This window comes from Eupeodes corollae, chromosome 1 (genome assembly GCF_945859685.1).
Source record: "Eupeodes corollae chromosome 1, idEupCoro1.1, whole genome shotgun sequence".
Lineage (NCBI taxonomy): Eukaryota > Metazoa > Arthropoda > Insecta > Diptera > Syrphidae > Eupeodes > Eupeodes corollae.
Window position 1 is genome coordinate 117,375,902 of NC_079147.1, and position 20,123 is coordinate 117,396,024.

The 20,123-nt window shown below is 32.6% G+C and overlaps 1 protein-coding gene across 6 annotated transcripts; it reads right to left on the reverse strand.

Annotated features, from left to right (window-relative positions):
* Positions 1-1,916: 1,916 nt before the first annotated feature.
* Positions 1,917-16,020, reverse strand: LOC129940258 (5-hydroxytryptamine receptor 1D). 6 transcript variants are annotated; one of them, XM_056048542.1, is made up of 9 exons: positions 15,547-16,020; positions 9,481-9,569; positions 5,305-5,700; positions 3,269-3,371; positions 3,079-3,204; positions 2,847-3,021; positions 2,555-2,765; positions 2,342-2,491; positions 1,917-2,278 (listed from the first exon to the last, which is right to left on the reverse strand). In XM_056048542.1, exons 3-9 carry the CDS (start codon positions 5,648-5,650, stop codon positions 2,136-2,138), a joined length of 1,254 nt encoding a protein of 417 aa, XP_055904517.1. In that variant the 5' UTR covers positions 5,651-5,700; positions 9,481-9,569; positions 15,547-16,020; the 3' UTR covers positions 1,917-2,135. The 6 variants fall into 6 exon arrangements, with proteins under 6 accessions (XP_055904517.1, XP_055904515.1, XP_055904513.1 ...); XM_056048540.1 differs by adding an exon at positions 12,668-12,903 and having other exon boundaries at positions 1,917-2,491; XM_056048538.1 differs by adding an exon at positions 15,373-15,460 and having other exon boundaries at positions 1,917-2,491.
* Between the last annotated feature and the right edge of the window lie 4,103 nt (positions 16,021-20,123).

A 20,123-nucleotide genomic window follows, 5' to 3' on the forward strand; every position in this document is an offset into this window, starting at 1 on the left:
CAAATTCTATAAATTGCACAGTTAAAGAATGGACCATTTATAAATTAACGCAAATACCTTATATAACAAAATACATAAATAGGCACCCCCAAAAATGCATTTTGTTTCAAATCATTATCTTAGATTATATTACCCACCTTCACACCCAATGACTCAAAATTAAAGTAAACAAACTTTAGTGTATAATGGGTGAATCACAAACACGCTTCAGCTTCGGCTTCACCTGACGTTTACGAGTTCAACCATAAGAATTCAATGCATGCTATCGCAATGGACCATCGACATCCCGTTTCGTTTGACAATCGTAAGGAAGAGAACATAATATAAAATAATGTGACTCCAAACGAAACCTGAACATTTGCTTTGTCTGACAGCTAAACAGCTGTACAAAAATGTCAACAAACAAAATATTTGCTCTTTGGAGGGATAAAATAATAGAAGTGTCATTCAAAGCAACTTCGAAGAAGACCCACCGTAAGGCAGACGAAGCTGAAGCGTGTTTGTGATTCAGCCATAAGACGTTATAATTATTGAGTAAGGACATAATTTATCTCTGTGCCAGATTTTCCAAAAGGATAATATTTTATCCCAAACTTTTTTTTTCTTTATGACTTTTTTAAATGGACACATTGTTTCAAAGCAAATAAGAAGAACATAGTAGGGGAATTCACGATCGGTTGTAAATGGTCTTGCATCAGTGCATGTGCATATTTTTTGTGCATACAGATGCTCTACCCTAACAAAATATATGAATATGCACATGCTTTAGTAGTGCAAATTTACTTCGCTGAAACCCTAAAGTATACAAATGCACAAGCATGAGCAACACTGTTTTGACAGCAATAAATCAATAAATAATTTTTGAGATATTTTTTTTCCATTCAAAATTATGTATAAGAATGATTGACTTACCTTCATCAATAATTGTAGCAGCATCATCTTCTATAAGCGAATCAATAATTTGTTTTTTTTTACTTTAAACTTTTGAATTTCACATAAAAATAAAAATAACAATAATCAGCTGTTCTCACAACTGTCGAAAATCGTTGCAAGAACACCTTGCTTTTTTATTTGCTTTTCGGGCGTTCCCTATGTTGTGCATACATTTACACTCAAATGCAATTCCCAGACTAAATGCACTAGATCGTGAATTCCCCTAGTAAATAAATGTTCTAGAAGTGCGTTGGACCTTCATGCGAGAGGTCTTGGGGTCGATCCCTGCCTGTGCCACCTAAAGTGTTTATTCACGGGTACTGCCTCTTGCGAGGAATTGACAAATTCTCCAAGAGTAACTCTTGTCATGAAAAAGTGCTTTCTCAAATTAGTTGTTCGGATTCGGCATATAAACTGTAGGTCCCCTCCATCCCTGACAACAGTACTTGCACACAGGAATGGTTGAGAGTTGTAAGTCACTAGACCCTGGTTCTTTACGGACTGTTGCGCCACCTAATTTATTTATTTTATATGCAATTAAAATTGCTAGGTTAAATTATATATTAAAACCGCTTTAAATTAACTGCTTCTGCGATTTCAAAACCCTTCCACGCAATCACATGGTAAACAAGTCAAGAAAAGGGAGTGCAGCAATCTAAATAGCCTGAGAGTAGAAGAGATATAAGCAATTGTACATTTTTATGAGTAGGTAGGAGTAATTTATTGAAAAGATTTTCATTTTTCAGTTCCTACATTTTCGCTTCACTCAATTCGTTCAAACTTTATAATTTGTCGCTCTCAATTCTTCTTCGATAATTAAATTTCTTCGGTAATTTTTTGTATGGGGATGAGACATCTTTGTATGAAAAAAATTTGTGGCCTTATGTTGGTTCTTAGAAAAAAGGACAAATTAAATTATTATTATTTCATTTTGGTTCCTAATGAAATTTATTAAGTAATGGAGTTATGAAACGAGCTTGTAAAATGCTAACAAAGTAGTGATTGCCTTTATTCATGATAAGAGAGAAATAACATAATATATTAGATGACTGTTTCATCACATAGTTCATAGCAGATATACATCAAAGTATGTGAATAAAATACAAAATAAAATCCATACATACATAGTTTATACAATATTAATTAAATGAAGACATATGAATAATTCTGCTTTCAAATGAAGTTTGATTCTGAGATCGCTTTTAAACTATGTTTTGAAAAGTTAAACGCCAGAAAGCAGAACGAAAATCTGGATTGTACGAAGCATAAATGAATGGATTGATTGCGCAATTTATCCATCCAACCCATGTAAAGACAATCATAAGTCCTTCATAGTTAGCCCAAGCTGGAAGAAATGGTTTTATTAAATAATAACAAAAAAATGGAAACCAGCATGCAATAAATCCACCCATCACCGTCGTTAAGGTTTTAGTAGTTTTCGATTCTTTTCTGCTAGTTGATATTCTCATAGGAACACGTAATGAAGAATTGTGAGATTTTCGATGAGGATGTATATTTCTACTCCCTTCATAACCTATCAATTTTGATGAGCAAGATTCTGAAAGAAATTTTAAGTTTTCTGCAAAACACGTCAAATAGAAAGGTTGTAAGTTGTTGTTACCGCAATCGATGGAGGGACATCTCTTTGCTGTGAAAAGCCTGTTAAATTGCACGAGCTCATAAACTGAATTGCGTTCAGAAGATATTGTTTTTTCTTTGTTGCACGGCTTGGAAGGGTTAAGCGAAGAGTTCACTGGATTATTATGTTGGCTTTGGTCGTTTTCTAGGACAAAAGTTTTTTGTTCATCATTTACTTTAGATTTTTCAGAAACCTGCAATTAAATTTAAAAAAAAATACAAACCATTATAAAATTAATACAAAATCAAACAGACTTTTAATTAGATACACTTACAGCAGCGCGAACCATTCTTTGTTGACGGGAAGTTAAAACGAAACCGATTCTTAGGTAAACATAAAGCATTACACCCAAAGGTATGAAAAAAGACCCTATTGCGGAAAAAACAACATAGCCTTTGTTTTGGTTATATCGACATTCAAAGTCAGATTTTGTACTATCCAGTTTGTACCTTAATAATATTTTTTCTTACACTTAATTATAAAATCCAAATATTATTCTGTTTTACCATCCAAATAATGGGGGACATGTTATCAGGAAGGCAACTACCCAAACCACTAATATCATGAGTAAAGCTAGTCTTTTTGATCTTCTTCTTTTGGAATATTTGAGTGGTTGAATGACTGCAAGGTACCTTAACAAAATGAACAAAACAAAATAACCAATCATTATGTTACAATTTAACTATATAATATTACCTATCTAGACTTATAGCACATAGACTTAAAATTGAAGCGGTACATAATAAGACATCAAGGGATATCCAAATGTTACAAAGTAACATGCTGAACTTCCATCCACCTAAAAAGAAATTACTACGGTCAGGAATTTATCAAGGTTATATTGAAAGGATGATAGAAAATATAATATTTTTTGTTACAATAATGCACGTAAAATATGCAATATAAAGTAGAAACTAAATAAAGTAAGTCTTCTCTAAAAATAGCTGAAAGCTAGCAAAAATATTATGCTAAAAAGTTTGATTTCAGTAGGTATCTCTTATTTTTCCCGAAATTATTAGTCGACACCCAATTTTTTATCATTTTAAGCAGTGTTACGTTAATAATTTTTTTTGCAAAAATTGAAATAATTTTTAAATCAATATTTTAATCTATGGTTAAAATATTCGAATTGAACATCAGTTTTTAACAATTTTTTGAAGTATGTTCTTCCTTATTTTTTTAGATTTTTAATTTTTCGAAAAGCATATTATAAATGTTTTTGTAAGAAAGAATTAGTTTGAAGGCAATATCTTTAATTGTTGTCTAGGTATTGCAGAAGAAAAATGGTTAGGTTTTTATTTTTGTTAAGAACCGTTAGTTGGTACTTTTTCAAAATCATACTTATTGGATATAACGTCACGTTATATAATAAATTAATAAATTAGGTGGCGCAACAGTATATTGAAAACTAGGGCCCAGTGACTTACAACTTTTAATAGTATCTTGATTGAACGTACGTAAAAACGTACTTACGCACACGCAGGCCCTTCCCCAAAATTTCTTAATTTAGATCTTAGGAACCTCGAAATTTTAATTTATTTCAATTCGACAAATCTTAAGGTAACAATTTTTATTAAAAGTTCGTTAAATAAGAAGAAGAAGAAGAAAGAAAAGGAAAACAAGTTATTTTCATCTTATAAACAATGTTGTTTTCAACATTATCTTGAATTTGTATAAAAATCCAATAAAAAATAGTACACAAAATTGGTAAAGTGGTATCGATTCTCGATATCATGTGAAATGAAAAATGATATATTTTTTTCTAAATTTTGTTGTTGTCATGAGATACTAGTATAAAATCAAAAATTACTACTAAAATTGTTAAAAAATAGTTTTCGACTAAAAATGGCGGGAACAAAAGAAGATATTGAAGTCAAACTTATTTAATCATAAGCAAAATATATTTTTAGAAAAATTCAAGTGACATCTCTATTAAAAAAAATAAGAAAACCTACAAAAAACTGGAAAGAAATGGTTTTCCATTCAAGTATTATGAGAACAAAGAATATATTCACTTCAAATTTGGTATCTCACAGAAGATATTGATAATAATTTATTGTTTAATCTTAAGAAAAATCGGCTGAAGGATAGAGATGGGAAGTTATCAGCGTGGCCGAGTCCCAGCCTTTTTAAATGCATTCCAAAACTTGGCGTTATAACCCAAGCATTTAGAATTTGTAATGGGGCAACATTGCTTTTATACTGTTTGCGTCCGTTTAAGGATAAATATTACAGATGATTCCAGATTTTTAAGTTACTTAAGGGTTAACAAAGAATCATTGGTGTATATACAAAATATATATATAAATTAAAACAACGGTCTTTCTTTCATTTTCGAAGGAAGTTACCAAAAAAAAACTCAAAAACCGGTTAAATACGGTATAGAAAAGTTAGATTTGACCATTCATGTAGAAAAGATAATTGAAACCATTTATCAGGGGCACCATGTATAATTAGTCGATGACTTACTGAAAATCAGTAAAGGTTCTTTCCCTTGCGCTCTTGCAAAATTGGTAATTTTCTTGTTCTTTTCTGTTTTATGATATAATTTTCTTGTTTGTTTTTATCATTGCCGTATCCTGTTATTAATATATTTTTGTCAATTCAAATATTTTCAACTAAAAAAAACTAGATACAAGAAATCCATCTAGTAAAGCTCCCTGATAGTAATGCTTTAACTCTTTTATATAAAGCTGCAGTGTAGAAAATAGCAAACCAAAATATTAACTCACCAAAAATGTATTGCAAAATAGATGGTGGCATTACAAATGTTCCCACTAGCCAGTCAGTAACAGCTAAGTTCATTACATAGCAATTTGTTACTGTTCTTAACCTCCTTGTTGTTAAAACTGATAAAATTACCAATGTGTTCCCAATTACCGTAACCAAGACAAGGAGCATAAAAATCGATACGATAACACTCTTCTGCCATGGTAATAAGCCGATTGATGTCAAAATATTCAAGGATTCATTTCTTTTTGTTGTTTCAGAAAAACTTGTTAAAACAGTTCTGGATTCATTTATTGGAGAAAACCATGCTAGAGTGGTATCGATAATGCGTTCTTCAGAAAAATCCATTCGAGTTCAAAAGTTACTCCAACTTATCCGCAACGGATGTCTTCATATTTCTGAAATTAAGATAAAACTTATTATTATGATTGATTCAAATCCAAACAAGGTTATCTAAAAAATTGTATTTGTGAGAGAAAATATAAGATTTCTTAGACATTATCAACATTCAAATAGGAAACCTAAAATTTCATTAAACCCATAGTTAGTTCTATGAGATGGAATATAAAAAGTTCATATATACGAGTATTTCAAATGACACGGGTTGGCAGCAATTTAGAATAAGATACGCAATTAAACAAATAAAATAAACTGAAGTTTTCTGTGACAATAAAGTGGTTTTAAATCATGAAGCGTACATTTTTCTTTGTATTTTTCTGGTACATCCCCATTCCCATTAAGCTTTTTCAACGCATACCTAGTTAATATTTTGTTTGCTTTCTTTCTTTTCTTATTATAATATTCACATAGAAAGGACACCAAACAACATACCAATGATCAAGGTTTTATAATACTGAAGACATAATTAAGTTCTTTAATGTACAGATACGCATCTTTAAAATCCTTCGCATTCCGTTTTACAAAAGCCTAGCATAGAATTTCCGTTTGAGACAACGTTGTCAACTTGCGATCAAAAACCAAATTTTATCAAAATGCACACAAATATCCTTGATATTATATATTTAATCTTAATAGATTAACATTATGGACATTATAATCATTAATAAAAAGATATGGTGATCCCGTTGTGGTTAATATTTTCCTCTTGGAAAAGTTCAGCTTAAGATAATTGTAATTGCAACATTCAAGAAAATCCACCTAACTCAGCTAGTCAACGAGCCCACCCGAATATTGGACGTTGAAGGTCGAGCAGAAAACACTCTTGACTTGTTTCTTACCTCTGACCCTGATAAGTACACTGTCTCCTCTAGGCACATCTGACCATTGTGTTATATCAGCAAATTTCTCGTGTCAAAACTGTTCAGTTAAAGAAAGAGCTGCTAAGAGAACCGTTTGGCAATACGAGAAAGCCAACTCAATAATTACTTCAGGATCTTTCTAACTGGTCACTATGTTTCCTCCTATAGTGACGTTGACGCCAGCTCTGATATGATCACAAGTTTAATTCTCCTGGGAATAAAAACTTTTATACCGAACAGGGTTAAAAGTATCAGACCCAAGGAAAACGCATGGTTCGATGCGAGCTGTAAAGAGGTTATTAGGGCCAAAGAGGTAAGTTTCCGTTGCTATAAAGCCAACCGTACTGAGGAAAGCCGGAAAAAGTTCAAACAAGCCAGGAAGGCCTGCAACGCCCATATTCGACGGACCAAATTTTTACATGACCAAAAGTTACGGCAAAAAATACTGCAATGTCCAAAAGGCAGTAAAAATTTTTGGTCATTTGTAAAAAACATGAGGAATTCTTCCTCTTCTTCGCCCACGCTCGTTGTCAATGACACTCCTTTTGTAGGCTCTTTTGAGAAAGCTAATCTCTTTGCTAGGCAGTTCGCCGCCAATTCTACGCTGCCAGTGATTGTCATGACTCCGCCTGTACTTGAGCGAGTAAGTGATTCTATGGGACCAATCTTTTTTCGCACTCGTACTGTGGCAAGAGTCCTAAGAGATCTAAACACACATAAATCCGCTGGTCAAGATGGTATCCCTGCTATTGTTCTGAAGAGGTGTTCTTCAACGCTGGCAAAACCACTACGTAAGCTTTTTCATCTGTCTTACTCCTCAGGTCTCGTTAGGAGCGGATGGAAAACGGCATTTGTCCAGCCTATTCCCAAAAAAGGCGAATCTTCCTCACCCTCTAACTACCGACCGATTCCACTTACGTTCCTTCTTTCCAAGGTCATGATTAATTATCAGCTCAAGAAATATCTTGAAGATCGAAAGCTCCTTAATGACCGGCAATACGGCTTTCGTAGCAATAGGTCCACTGGTGATCTCATGGTTCATCTCACCGAACAGTGGGGCAAATCTTTACATTTTTTTGGAGAAAGTAAGATTATTGCACTAGATATTTCAATAGCATTTGATAGGGTTTGGCATCAGGCTCTCTTATCGAAAATGCGTGCTTTTGGTTTTCATGAATCCCTGCTTCATTGGATTAGTAATTACCTTTCGGATCGTTCAATATAAGTAATATTGGATGGATTCAAGTCTGAAAACCATAAAATAAATGCTAGTGTGCCCCAGGGCTCTGTTTTATCTCCAACACCCTTTCTCATTTTTATTAATGATCTCCTGTCTGCAACATCTAATCCAATACATTGTTTTGCTGACGATAGTACTCTTAGCTTTTCATATTCGTTTTCAGATTCACATCCCTCTTCTTCGGATGTGGAACTGCATCGACAAAATATGATAAGCTCATTAAATTCCGACCTAAACAGCATTGTTCAATGGGGATTAAAAAACCACGTGGAATTTAATGCTTCGAAAACCCAATGCTGTCTTGTATCGTTAAAGCGTGATATACCCCCTTTGCCATTATCCATGGATGGCACTTGCATCAATGAGACTGAATACCTCGATATTCTTGGTATGTGTTTCACCACATATGTGTGGAATGATCAAGGTTTTTGGGTTTCCTTAGGTGATGCAAGAAATATTTCACCCCTTCTGATCTGGCTATTATCTACAAGACTTACATACGTCCAAAGCTTTAGTATAACTCCCATCTCTGGGTTGGTGCTCCTGCAACTTACTTAAGCCTCTTGGATAGTATTAAACGTAGAGCATTTAAATTGATAGATGATAATATCATCATAAGTTCATTTACTTTGCTTGAACCTCGCCGTAAGGTCTCTTGTCTGACCCTTTTTTACCGTTATTTTAACGGCTTATGCTCTAGTGAAATAGATAGTTGCATTCCTTCCCTTAAACAGTTCAACCGTAATACTCGCGGTTCTAGGAATGCTCATCAGTATACCCTCGAACCCAACTTCGGCCGTACTGTCAAATACAGAGATTCGTTCTCCGTACTACGCGAATGGGGAATGCCTTACCACACTCTGTCTTTCCTAGTCATTGCAATATTCAGGAATTCAAAACCAATGTGTATACATCTCCTTTTAAATCCCCTCTCCTCTTCCTAGTGCTCACACTGTGCCTCTGCGTTATAAGGGTAGTAATATCCCCTTGAGTGTGTGTTTATTATAAAAAAAAACATTCGTGAGGTTATGTTGACATTTTTCGTATCAGATTTCGTAGATGATTTTATTTGAAGAATCTATTTTGACACTTGTGCAGTTGCAAGAGTACTAAGAGACCTTGCCATACACAAATTCGCTGTTTCCAATTGTATCTATCTCCTATTGTTCTGAAGAGGTATTTTTAAACGCTGCCAAAACGACACTTTGAACATCCACTTATCGAAAAAAAACTACCTTTATAATCGTTCAACACCAATTATTCTGAATGGTTTTTAGTCTGAAATTCATAAAATATTGCTGGTTTTCATCAGGTTGTTTTAAATTCGATTTTCTTCCTTATATTCATAAAAGATCTTTTGTCTGCAATTTCTAATCCATTAAACTTTTTCGCTGACGACAGTACCGTCATATTTGTTTCATATCCTTTTGCTTCGGAAGTGCCACTTCAACTGTACCCGGTACCGGTGAATTATTAACCGTGTAGAACTTGATGTTTTAAAAACTCAATGGTGTCTCTTGCCGTTCAACCTTAAACTATTCCCAATCCTGCGATTGGGAGTGTCGAATTAGCTGATTGCAATGCTTATCAAACCCTTGAGCTAAATTTCATATGTAATATGAAGTATAGAGATTATATTTTTTTAACGGCAAATCAACAATATGGAATGTTTTACTCACCTTTGTTTTTTTCTTCCATTTAAATATTGAATAATTTAAGACCAACGCGCACCCCAAATCCTTTCCTATTTTCCTAACCCCTTGAGAGCCTGTAAATTATAAAAAAAAAGATACAGTTAAACATAGAAAGTGAAAACATAGAAAGTGAACTGTCACAAATTCAGTTTGATGATCTAATTACTGACAAGAAATACGTGTATGAGATGACAAAGTCAGTAATAAGTGGTGAATATTCTGATAATTTGAACGATGGTTGACAAAAGGTAATACAATTCTGTGGTTTTTGATTACCTTTAAGCATTTGATAGCGTTTATTGACATTTGTGAAGTTGACTTGTGCTTTATACTTTGGATTTAATTTTTAAAGATATTGTGTGATTAAAAGGAGAACTCGCTTTGTTAAGCATCTAGTGATTAAGAGGAGAACTCGCTTCGTTAAGCATCGAGAAACATCTAGTGATTAAGAGGAGAACTAACTTCGAGAACATTCAGCGCATACAAGAACCTCGAAGGGGCAACATCTAGTGATTAAGAGGATAACTAGTTTTGCTAAAGGTGGCCATAGACGACGAACATGCTCGCCGAACATGCTCGTTTGCATTTCCCCCTACACGGCGAACACTGTTCGCGAACATTCATTTCGTTCCGAATCTTCAAAGAGCAAACATCATGTGCGATAAGGAGCAAGTCGTTGCTCTTATGATGAATTCGATGAATTCTTCAATAAAATCGCGGCTGGCTGTGGCCATGTGTTTATTTTTTGATGTGCACTCAACGAAGTTTACAGCAAAAATGAGGTTTGCTCGCGAACATGGCCATACACGGCGAACATTGAAACCAACGAACACGAGAAAATCGAAATGTTTCGCCAACAACGAGCCGTTCGCGAACTAGCCCATACACGACGAATATCTGGCGAGCACGAGCATGTTCGGCGAGCATGTTCGTCGTCTATGGCCACCTTAAGCATCGAGAACAACCTAGTCGTTTCTCGAACCCATTTGAGGTATATAAATAGGCGCTCATAAGCGAAGCGGGATTATTATTGGTTGTGAACTGCGATAAAGTAAAGACTGTGTTTAAAAAGTAATAATTTAGTAAAGACTGTGTTTGAAAAGTATAAATTGAAAGTGTTCAATAAATAATTTTGGGACAATTTAAATAAAGTAAAATTGTGTTTTATTTGCAAGTGTGAATAAGTTTTAATTGTCGGACCATGCCGAATATTACAATATTTTTGGATTTTATTACCCCCGTAACTACTTTTTACGTCACTACTCAACATGCTGTTGGCCTTGTTTCACCACTCGGTAGTATTGTTCATATGGTTGAACTGTAGAATCACGTAGACCAGTGATAAACCTCTGAAGGAACATAAGCTCTTTTTATATTGTTGTAAAGTTTGTTTTTTGCTTGTACTGTATATTTGGCGATGGCAAAAACGATATTTAATTGTCTCGGAAAAATTGCACGAAGAACATTCTTCTTAATTTAACAGTGAATTATGTTGCCAGTGATAATTGCAAAACCTTGCCAACATCAACTCTTTTAAAACAAGAAGCCAGTGTTCGAGGTTTCAAGTCTTCCAAAGCACGACTAACATTGCTTCTGATTTTACGGAGGACTAAAAAGTAATTGTGATGGGAAGAACCAAGAATCCAAGACGTTTTACTAATAAAGTGGCGTCTTTACTTTGTTTGCATTAAAGTGAGGCAGTACTTATTACATCTTTAAGGTTTTTAGGTTGATTGGTCAAGAGAATGTTTGTGAGCATAGAAAGAGCACGAGACTTAAAATATTTTTCAAGGCCCATATTAATAACACATTTTAAAAAATTAGAGATTCTATCATATCTGCGTAAACCAAAAATGTAACGGATAAGATTATTGAATACGACATTAAGTTTTCTTTTGCTTATGGAATCATAGTGCGAAAATATTCCATAACCATAAATACGGGTTGGTATGACCCGAGTTTTTGCTAGAAGCATGCGAACTTTGAATGGTGTGAAGAACTGAGCCACCCATAAGGTGCGTAGAATGACATACTTTACACGCACCACATAACTGATATGGTTATTCCAAGTTAAGGTACGGTTAAAAACTAATCTAAGATTTTTAGCGTTGTGACATACGAGATAGTATTACCTTCCAGATTTTTTTGATATGACAATGAAAACTGATTTTTTGTGGTTGATGACAAGGTTATTATCTTGAGACCAACTTGAAATTCTGAACCTTATTTATACAACACACAGCGTGTTCTATAAGCCCAAGGGCCAAGGAGATAACTTATATCTAACAGAACGTTGTCGGCATACATTTAAATAGTACAATATTTAACAAAGGACGGAAAATCATTAACATATGGACAAAATAAAAGCGGACTCAGTTTTTATCCCTGTGGTAAAGCACTTGAAGTAGGAAGAAGATTAGAGAGAACATTAATCAGTTGAACCGACTATTTGCGACCTGTTAAATGAAAAGTTTGAAAAAGTTTTTGCACATAAAACCAAATGGTTATCAAATGCCTTAGATAAATCTAATAGGATAGGAGAGCTACTAGTTTCTTTATCCAAGGTAAGATGGATGTTCTTCGTTACTTTTAACAAAACTGTTATGCAGCTCTGACCTTTTCAAAAACCTGGTTTTTGAGGTGTGAGCAGGTTCAAAGAATCAAAGTATAGAATTATTTGTTTTTGTAAGGTTCTTTTAAACAATTTATAAAGAAATAGTAATATGGCAATAGGTCTATAATCAGTTTCTGTAGAATTCGTGGGAATAGGTATTATTGTGGTGTTAATTTAATAGTTTGGCAAAGTAAGTTAAAAATAGAAATTATGTTCTCATGTGAGTTGTTCTTCTTGAGAGTGCACTGATGCTTTGATTGTGTTTAGTTCGGTGGTGCTCGTGTGAAGAGCAGTTTAAAGTTGTGAGAGGTTAGTATTTTTTTGGATAAATCCTCTTTAGCACAGGTAAGCTAATTTTAAACGTGAGTAATTGTGGATTTATATAACGAGAACTCGGTTCTGAGTGTAAGCATATGGGTGTTTATTTTAGAAGTGAAGATTCCAAAAGGTTTATTTATATCGCGGATGCTATTTTTTATTTCGCTTATCGATTTTGTGTTTGATGTTCGTTCCGCTTACAGCCATTTTTTTTAGCAAGAGAAAAAATAATAAACTCACTTTGTCTCTGAAGTTGTTCGTCCATTTTCTCTTCCCAAGGATTCGTTGGCATTGGTATATTGTCCGTTGGTTAAGTAATTTTTCGTGTTGAGAGGGCAGAGATGTCACGGTAGGATTTTCTTTGTTCACGCGAGTTTGTGATTCGGGGCGTTTTGATTGGGGACGAGAACCTGGTCTTAACAGAGTACTAACGACAATTTAGAACTGAAACTTTCTATGTTTTTGTTCACCTTTAACTTTGTGAGGCAAAAACTCAAATTTAAATTATTATTTTATAATTTGGTTTTAAAAGAAATTTTTAAGTTATCGAGATTTAAAAATTGCAAGATAAAATATACGTTTACTCATTAAAGCGAGTTGACCATTTGTAATGCACCCATCTTAGTTTGGGATAGAAGACAAATGTAGGTGGATTTTGAACGTTGATGGTAAATGCGTTGAACTGTTATGCCAGAGGTATTTTTTTCACGGGTACTACTTGTAACAAAGTTACAATTCTTCAGGGTTAACTTAATACGAGAAATAATATATTATTAAAGCAAAATAATAATAATTTTAATCATTGCCAACATTTTTAAATGAAAATCTACTCATTCAAAAATCGGTCATATTGCAGTTACTATTAGTTACTCAAAAACACAATGGTTAATTGGCTGCATAATTTGTTCTGTTGTATGGAATGTTAAAAAGCAATTGGAAACATTGGAATTAATGCTAAATTATCAGAACATTCAAAACGATTTGCCAGTACTTCACGAATGAACATAACACCAGAGAACTTTCATCGGATATTGAGAGGCTTGGTTCCATATAATTTACATCTTGTTCCATAGGAAAACAAATCTTCCAATTAAGCTTTTCGTTAATATTTTAGTAATTTTCTTCATGCGAAGAGCACCAAAAAGTATTACAATACTCAAAAGTAGATCTAACATACGCTTAAAACAGACATTTCAAAGTATATGGATCAAAGAATTTTTATGAATTGAGTGAGATAAATCCTGGTGGTCCCTTTTAGAGGTTACTATTTATAGAATTATATTGTTTATTTTATAAGAAAAGTTAATTGGTGAACGATTTAAAAAAAAGTTAAATTTTGACATTTTGCAATCAAACGCCAATTCGATAACCTGCTCCGTTTTTAGACAACGAAAGACTTTTTAATCATCAACATACATACATACGGCACTTTGATAAATAAGATATGTATATGAAATAACAACATATCTATTGAATAAGGTCCTTTAAGAATGTAGGTATCTATCCAGTTTAAAAAGTTGGAGTGGAAACCTATTTTTGTAACTATATAAGTAATTTTTAATGACGAAATTATATTTCCTGACATATGGTCTATTTTTGTACTTTCGTTAGAAATGTTTGTATATTTTATTGGAATATTTATTTTCTTTTGGATAACAAATTATTTAAATAAGATTTTTATATTAAGAGATTGTAAAAAACGGACTGAAAATGTGCATTGCTTTCAAATTTTTTAACTTGCGACATATAGGAACTATATGGTAAGTATTGTATTCATAAAAAAGTTCGAACTCCAGATTTTTATTAAACATTGCGTCCGCCTGTCACTGTCTGTCTGGTTGTTTGTCTTCGCCCGAAATTCCAAATCATTGGAGCGACTTATGTAGTTCAAACTTGGAAATAAAATTTGTATTTAAAAATAACAGTGGTCAAAAATCGAAAATTCGAATTTAATCACTCAAAAAAAGCGACAGTTTTTTTATTAAATTTTATCTAAATTTTTTCTTTACTTGCCTTCTTTGAATAAGACACAAATATTTTTGTATTGCTCCAGAAGGGTACCTCCATAAAACGAATAGAAAGATTTTAATAATTTTTGTCTGCACAACCTCTTATACTCTTTAATTATATCTGTTGATTAAAAATATCATTGTTTTATATGTACAAAATATTAAACTTTTGCTTTCGAAATGCGATGACATTTAATTTTTCTAAAACAAATTTTTTTACAAATACCTATGTCTTGTATATTTCGAATATTATAAAGCCTCTTCAAATAGATGATTACGCATAAGCTTTTAACCGATTAATCAAACTTAACATAGCTTTTTATCAATGAAATCGTTAGGACATGATTTAGAACATGTCTCCCTAGTATGTCTAAACGAAATGCTACTGTTGCGAAACTTTCTTTATAAACTTTATAAACAAAATATTACATGTTTTTTTTTGTTCGTATGTGCTTGGGTACACTTCTCATAAAGAAATTCTTATATTTTACAAATCTTGCACATGCGACATTCACATAGAATGCAATTCTTTTCCATTAAAATGAGTTAAAAGAAAATTTACTTTTATATTTTTCTCCAGAAGTTTTGTCTGCTTTATTACTACTTTGTTTTTAGTGGAAATAAAAAAAAGAAAAGCTTTCAAGCTATTCCAAAAACTTTTATTATACCCCTTTCCAATTGGGGATTCGTTTTTAAACTGAATTATATTATCTACTCATGAAAATAAAAAACTATCCCACGGAAAATTCGATGATTTAATTTTCATGATACATATGTACAATCCTCATTGATATTAAAGTTGAAATTAAATATTAATATATTATAGTTTATGCCAAAATAACATAAACAATTATTTGGTCAATAATAAATGTATAAAGCAGAACGCACTAAGTCAGAAAAAGAGCTTTCAAAAATCACAAAAGATGTTTAACTGACCTTGTTCTTATTTTTCGCAGCTAGGGACTGAGCTAGATGGAGAAATTTGTTGGGTGAGGCCGTTGTTCACACAAGAGTGTAGCGCCACCTTAAGTAAGGTAATCGTCAGCATTATGAACACACCTGTTAGCTTAAATTTAACTTCAAAAATCCAAGTATTCAAAAAAAACTCACCGATTACTTTAAATTGTAGCACTACTTTTTAAATAATTCGTATTCTCTTAGACGCTAAAAATACTTTGTATTATTTAATTTAACACAGAAGACAGAGCAGATATTTGAAGGCAAATGCTTAATGCAGATTTTATCAGCTTTTGTTTCCAAGGAGTTGTTCAGTTAAAACACATACCACATTATACAATAAGTAAGAACTATTATTGGAAATTAATCGGCTAATGTTAAGTTCAAGTATGATAAGCTTTGATGATAAAATAATAATACATGATTGGATTGATAGGAGTTTGTTTAGGAAAATAAAATAAACATATTATAACACGTATCTGAAAGTAAAGTCTTGAAAGTTGGAAGTTCTTAAATTTAGTTTTTGTCAATGTTTCACTTTAGAGCTATTTTGTCCACTGATACAAAAAATAAAATACCGCCACGCGCAGTTAAGAGGATAGTATAAACTAATTTAAAGCCACCCAATAAGTTTCTAATGAGGATAACATTCCAATCTCTCTACATGGCAAGTATCTATGACTATATTTTAAGATATTACTTGCAAACAGCTGCACCAAAAGTTTTCAAACTTGTGTGCTTCGAACTAACGTACAAATTCACTGTTCATTTTGAAATGTAAAATTTATGTTCGAAATAATGTAATTTATGGATGCATTTATATTTGAGCATAAGAAATATATATTTATAAAATAGACCACAATTATTTTAGACAGAAGAAAGCATGCATAAAACTGTGAAACGCTTTTCAATAATTATTTGACTTCTTCAGTGAAAAAAAAAATAAAAATAGGTTAGTATACTTGTACATTCACAATCTGCGACATAATACATACATACATATATTGTAATTAGGTAAAATAATAGAACGGGAAAAAGCCACTTATTTTTCGCTTTAATTAAAAGCTGACTTTTTTTCTAGGATAGTTTTGGTGCTTTACAAAACGCAAGTACAATTCTACCAAAGTTTCCACCTGGCAAAAATTGTCAAATATTTCAATTGAATTAACCGGACCGATTACAATAGTTCAAGTTGCCTCTAAAAATGGTTCTTAAACCATTTTTTTCTTTCTTAGCGCATATTAAAAGTTTGGGGCTTTGTGAAAGTAGGCTGTTTCAAAAGTTAATTAAATATCAAACGTTTATAGGTTAATACAATCACCTTACGTCCACTAGGACGCATAAGGTGACAATGCTGACAGCTGATTCTAGAAACGAACTAATAACTCTAGCGACTTTTAATATTATAAATTGTGACATGATACCAAATTAGTATAATATTGAAAATAATAATTCAATAAAAGGTTTTTTATAAATCCAAAATAAAAAGTGAAACAAAATATTCGTCACATCGAACGAAAAATGATTCTAAATCCAAACTAATTGTATGCAAAGAAGAATAATGTTTTTGGGATAAATCGAATTTAAAGTTTTTTTTTACAAAAACTAACAACAAAAATTACTAAAAGTTGGTAAAAATTGATTTTCGATTCAAATATTTTGGCAAAGATTAAAAAACAATTTCATTTAACAGAAAATATTGTTTTCAACATTCAGTACCATTTTTATAAAAACCAACAATAATTTTTTTTTCAAAAAAATTAAATCTACAAAAAATACTACTTACGAAATTGGTAAAAATTAATGTTTGATTCAAATATTTCGAGAATATATGAATGTTTTTAGTGTAAGATAATGTTCTTAGAAACATCCAATCTATTTTTTTTAATTAGAAATAAACTGTTTTTCGACTAAAAAGGTAATTAACTAAAGTAGATTTTAGTATATTTCTTAGAAAAATTCAATTTACAACTTAAAAAAAAACACGAAAATCTTCGAAACTAAAAATTGATAAGCAGTAGTTTTCGAGTAAAGTATTTTGAGAACAAAAAAAAGATATTTACTATAATTTTTTACATCTTACACAAAATATTGATATTTATTTTGCTAAGGTTGTAGAAAAATTAACGGACAGGCGTGGATTGGAAGTTATGGGTCGTATCCTAGTCCCTTCTTATATAATAAAAGAATATTTATTAAAATAAGTCTATCAAATTCATTAATTAAGTAGCTTAATTGATTTACTTTTACGCACAAGCCTATTTTAATATTGGAAAAATACATGAATATATGTATGTGATTACAATTTTAAACGGTTCTTAACTAGACTTTAGACTTTAAAAAATATGGTAATAATTTTATAGAAGGATCAAAATCTTCCAGTTCAGCTACAAACTCTCTTTTCAATAGTTCAACTAAAAAACTGATTTAGGTGATTTTAACTAAAAGCGTAGCAGAAAACCAAATGAAAACCAGGCATTTTTTGTTGATGTTTTTGATATTAAAGTACAAACTTGAAAAACACTACTCTTTTTGTATGTTTATTAAGGTTAATCAAAACTAATTTACAAGACTTTTATTGCAAAGCTTGTATTAATCGCAGAATTTTGGATTTGTACATACGTAAATCGTGCGAATTGTATTGGTTATTACCTTTTCAGATGTATCAGAAAAGGTGTGACTCTCTATTGTGCTGGTACATCATTGTTAAACATATGCAGGGCCGGATTTAGAGCTTCAGAGGCCTCGGGGCAATAAAGGAGCGGAGGCCCTCTCGCCACAAATTATTTTCAAAATAAAGTAAACCATTTTTTTCACTCGAGTTTTTCAATAAATAATTTACTGTGAAACAAAGTAGATTCCTTTAGTATTGAACAAACACATATAAATATAAACGGAAAAAAGAATTATCTGAAATGAAATATACGGGTTAACGAACGGAACATTTCGATCTTTCAAAATCCAGTTCTTGGAATAAATCGCTTTCAATGCTCAGGAGAGAAACCTTCGGTAGACGGTTTTGTAACATTGTGGTTCGAATGCCTTTTTTTATAATTTTCATTTTTGAAAATGAGCAATCTGTAGAGCAATTTGTTACCATCAAAACCAAATACATTCTCAATGCAATTTCGAAGTTTGGGTATGTAGCTCTGAAATTTTGATTTTCGAGAACTTGGTACCAAAATAGTTCCAGCGATTGATTTGTTCCAAAGTCCTTTTCCTTTTTGTATGAGTCAATCAAAGACACAAATTGAACCAACTCATTAACAAGACAAGGCTCTTAATCATCCGGATACACTTTCACCAATGCCTCTGCTGAAGCGTGCAAATTTTCAGCATCCATCTTCTCCAAATCTCGAACGTACAGCTTCATAGGCATGCAATCTTTCAGTAAGAGAAACGGATAACTGGTCAATAACTGGGATGAAGGTGGACACTTTATATTTTTATTGGGTGACAGATTTTCGCGATTTTCCGTTGTCAAGCGGATTCAACCTCACATTTCTCCTTCTGGTTCGGGTGCGTGATTGTACATATTCATTAGGATGGGATATGTTTTTGGCTACTTCCTCGTATTTATCAAAATCATTTCGTTTGGATTCCACGAATGATTTTAATAATGCACGCATTGGCGATTCAAGAATCATCGGGTCTTGCAGTATCTTGTTTGTAGCGTTGAATCGCTCCAAGATATTGTTCCAAAATGTTGCAAATGTTGCTGGTTAGAGCTTCTTCGATTTCCGATTAGCCGTTGGCTAAGGCTTTCGTGGCTTCAGCCCTACAAGGCCAACGAGTGTCGCTGAGCTTTTTCAAGACTAAAAACTGGCCGCTTTTCTTCTCCGATCATTTTTTAATCAGAATTCGGGGCCGCTCTGTACTGGCTGTGATCGCAATTTTGAAGTTCTGTGGAACCTTTTTTCGCCCAATATTCGATCATTTAATTTGTTATATTAGCAGGCCAAAGACCGATGTAATTTTGAGACTACAAACTCCTCCAAGGTTGCGAGCAAGTACCACCCCACTCAGCCATTAAGCGATTGGAGTACTTCCTCAAGATGGGTAGTGAATTGGAACAGCTTCTTATTTTTATATAGTAATATAATTGAATTATAAATATTGTTATTCTTAAAATAGAGTACTAGAGTGCTGAGTCATACACATCTGTCTACACTATAATTATTGTAATAGAACATCTTCTTCTTTTAAGCTTCTTTTTTATCATTATAAGTTAGCTCTCTTCTATTTCTAACTGTCAAGCGGTCCACATCTAACCTAAATACTTTAATAAAACTTTATGTAAGTAAGTAAAATTCTTCTTTAATCATTTACAAAAAGTTATAATACATATCAGGGCCATTTGAGATATTGATAGCCTGATTGTAGTGAACAAATATAGATCAATTATTTCTGTTATTTAAGATTAACAGTATTAAATAATCATGTATGTACAAAGTACTGTTTGTGGAGGCTCCGGGGCCTCGCTTTTGCAATGCCTTGAAGTATTCCGGGATAATTCGCTCACCACATCCTTAATTTGAATCCTAGTTGTTTTAGCGAGCGGTTGCAGACACTTATGGCCAAATATGAAGCTGCTCTTGTTCTATACTCCACTGTGTTCAAATTAATTGGTACTTTTCCCTTAGTTCTCTACTAAATTGTTTGGTATCTTTTGTTATCTAGATGTATACTTCTTGTCATATGGATAGTTTTCTGAATTACTTGGTGGACAA

Bases quoted from the DNA above. Each gene is read 5' to 3' on its own strand.
- LOC129940258 (XM_056048537.1), bottom strand. From the start codon at position 5,650: ATGGATTTTTCTGAAGAACGCATTATCGATACCACTCTAGCATGGTTT. The intron at 3,205-3,268 runs GTAATATTATAT...CATTTTGTTAAG, and splicing joins TGTGCTATAAGTCTAGATAG to GTACCTTGCAGTCATTCAAC. The intron at 2,492-2,554 runs GTAACAACAACT...AATTTCTTTCAG, and splicing joins ATGTCCCTCCATCGATTGCG to AATCTTGCTCATCAAAATTG.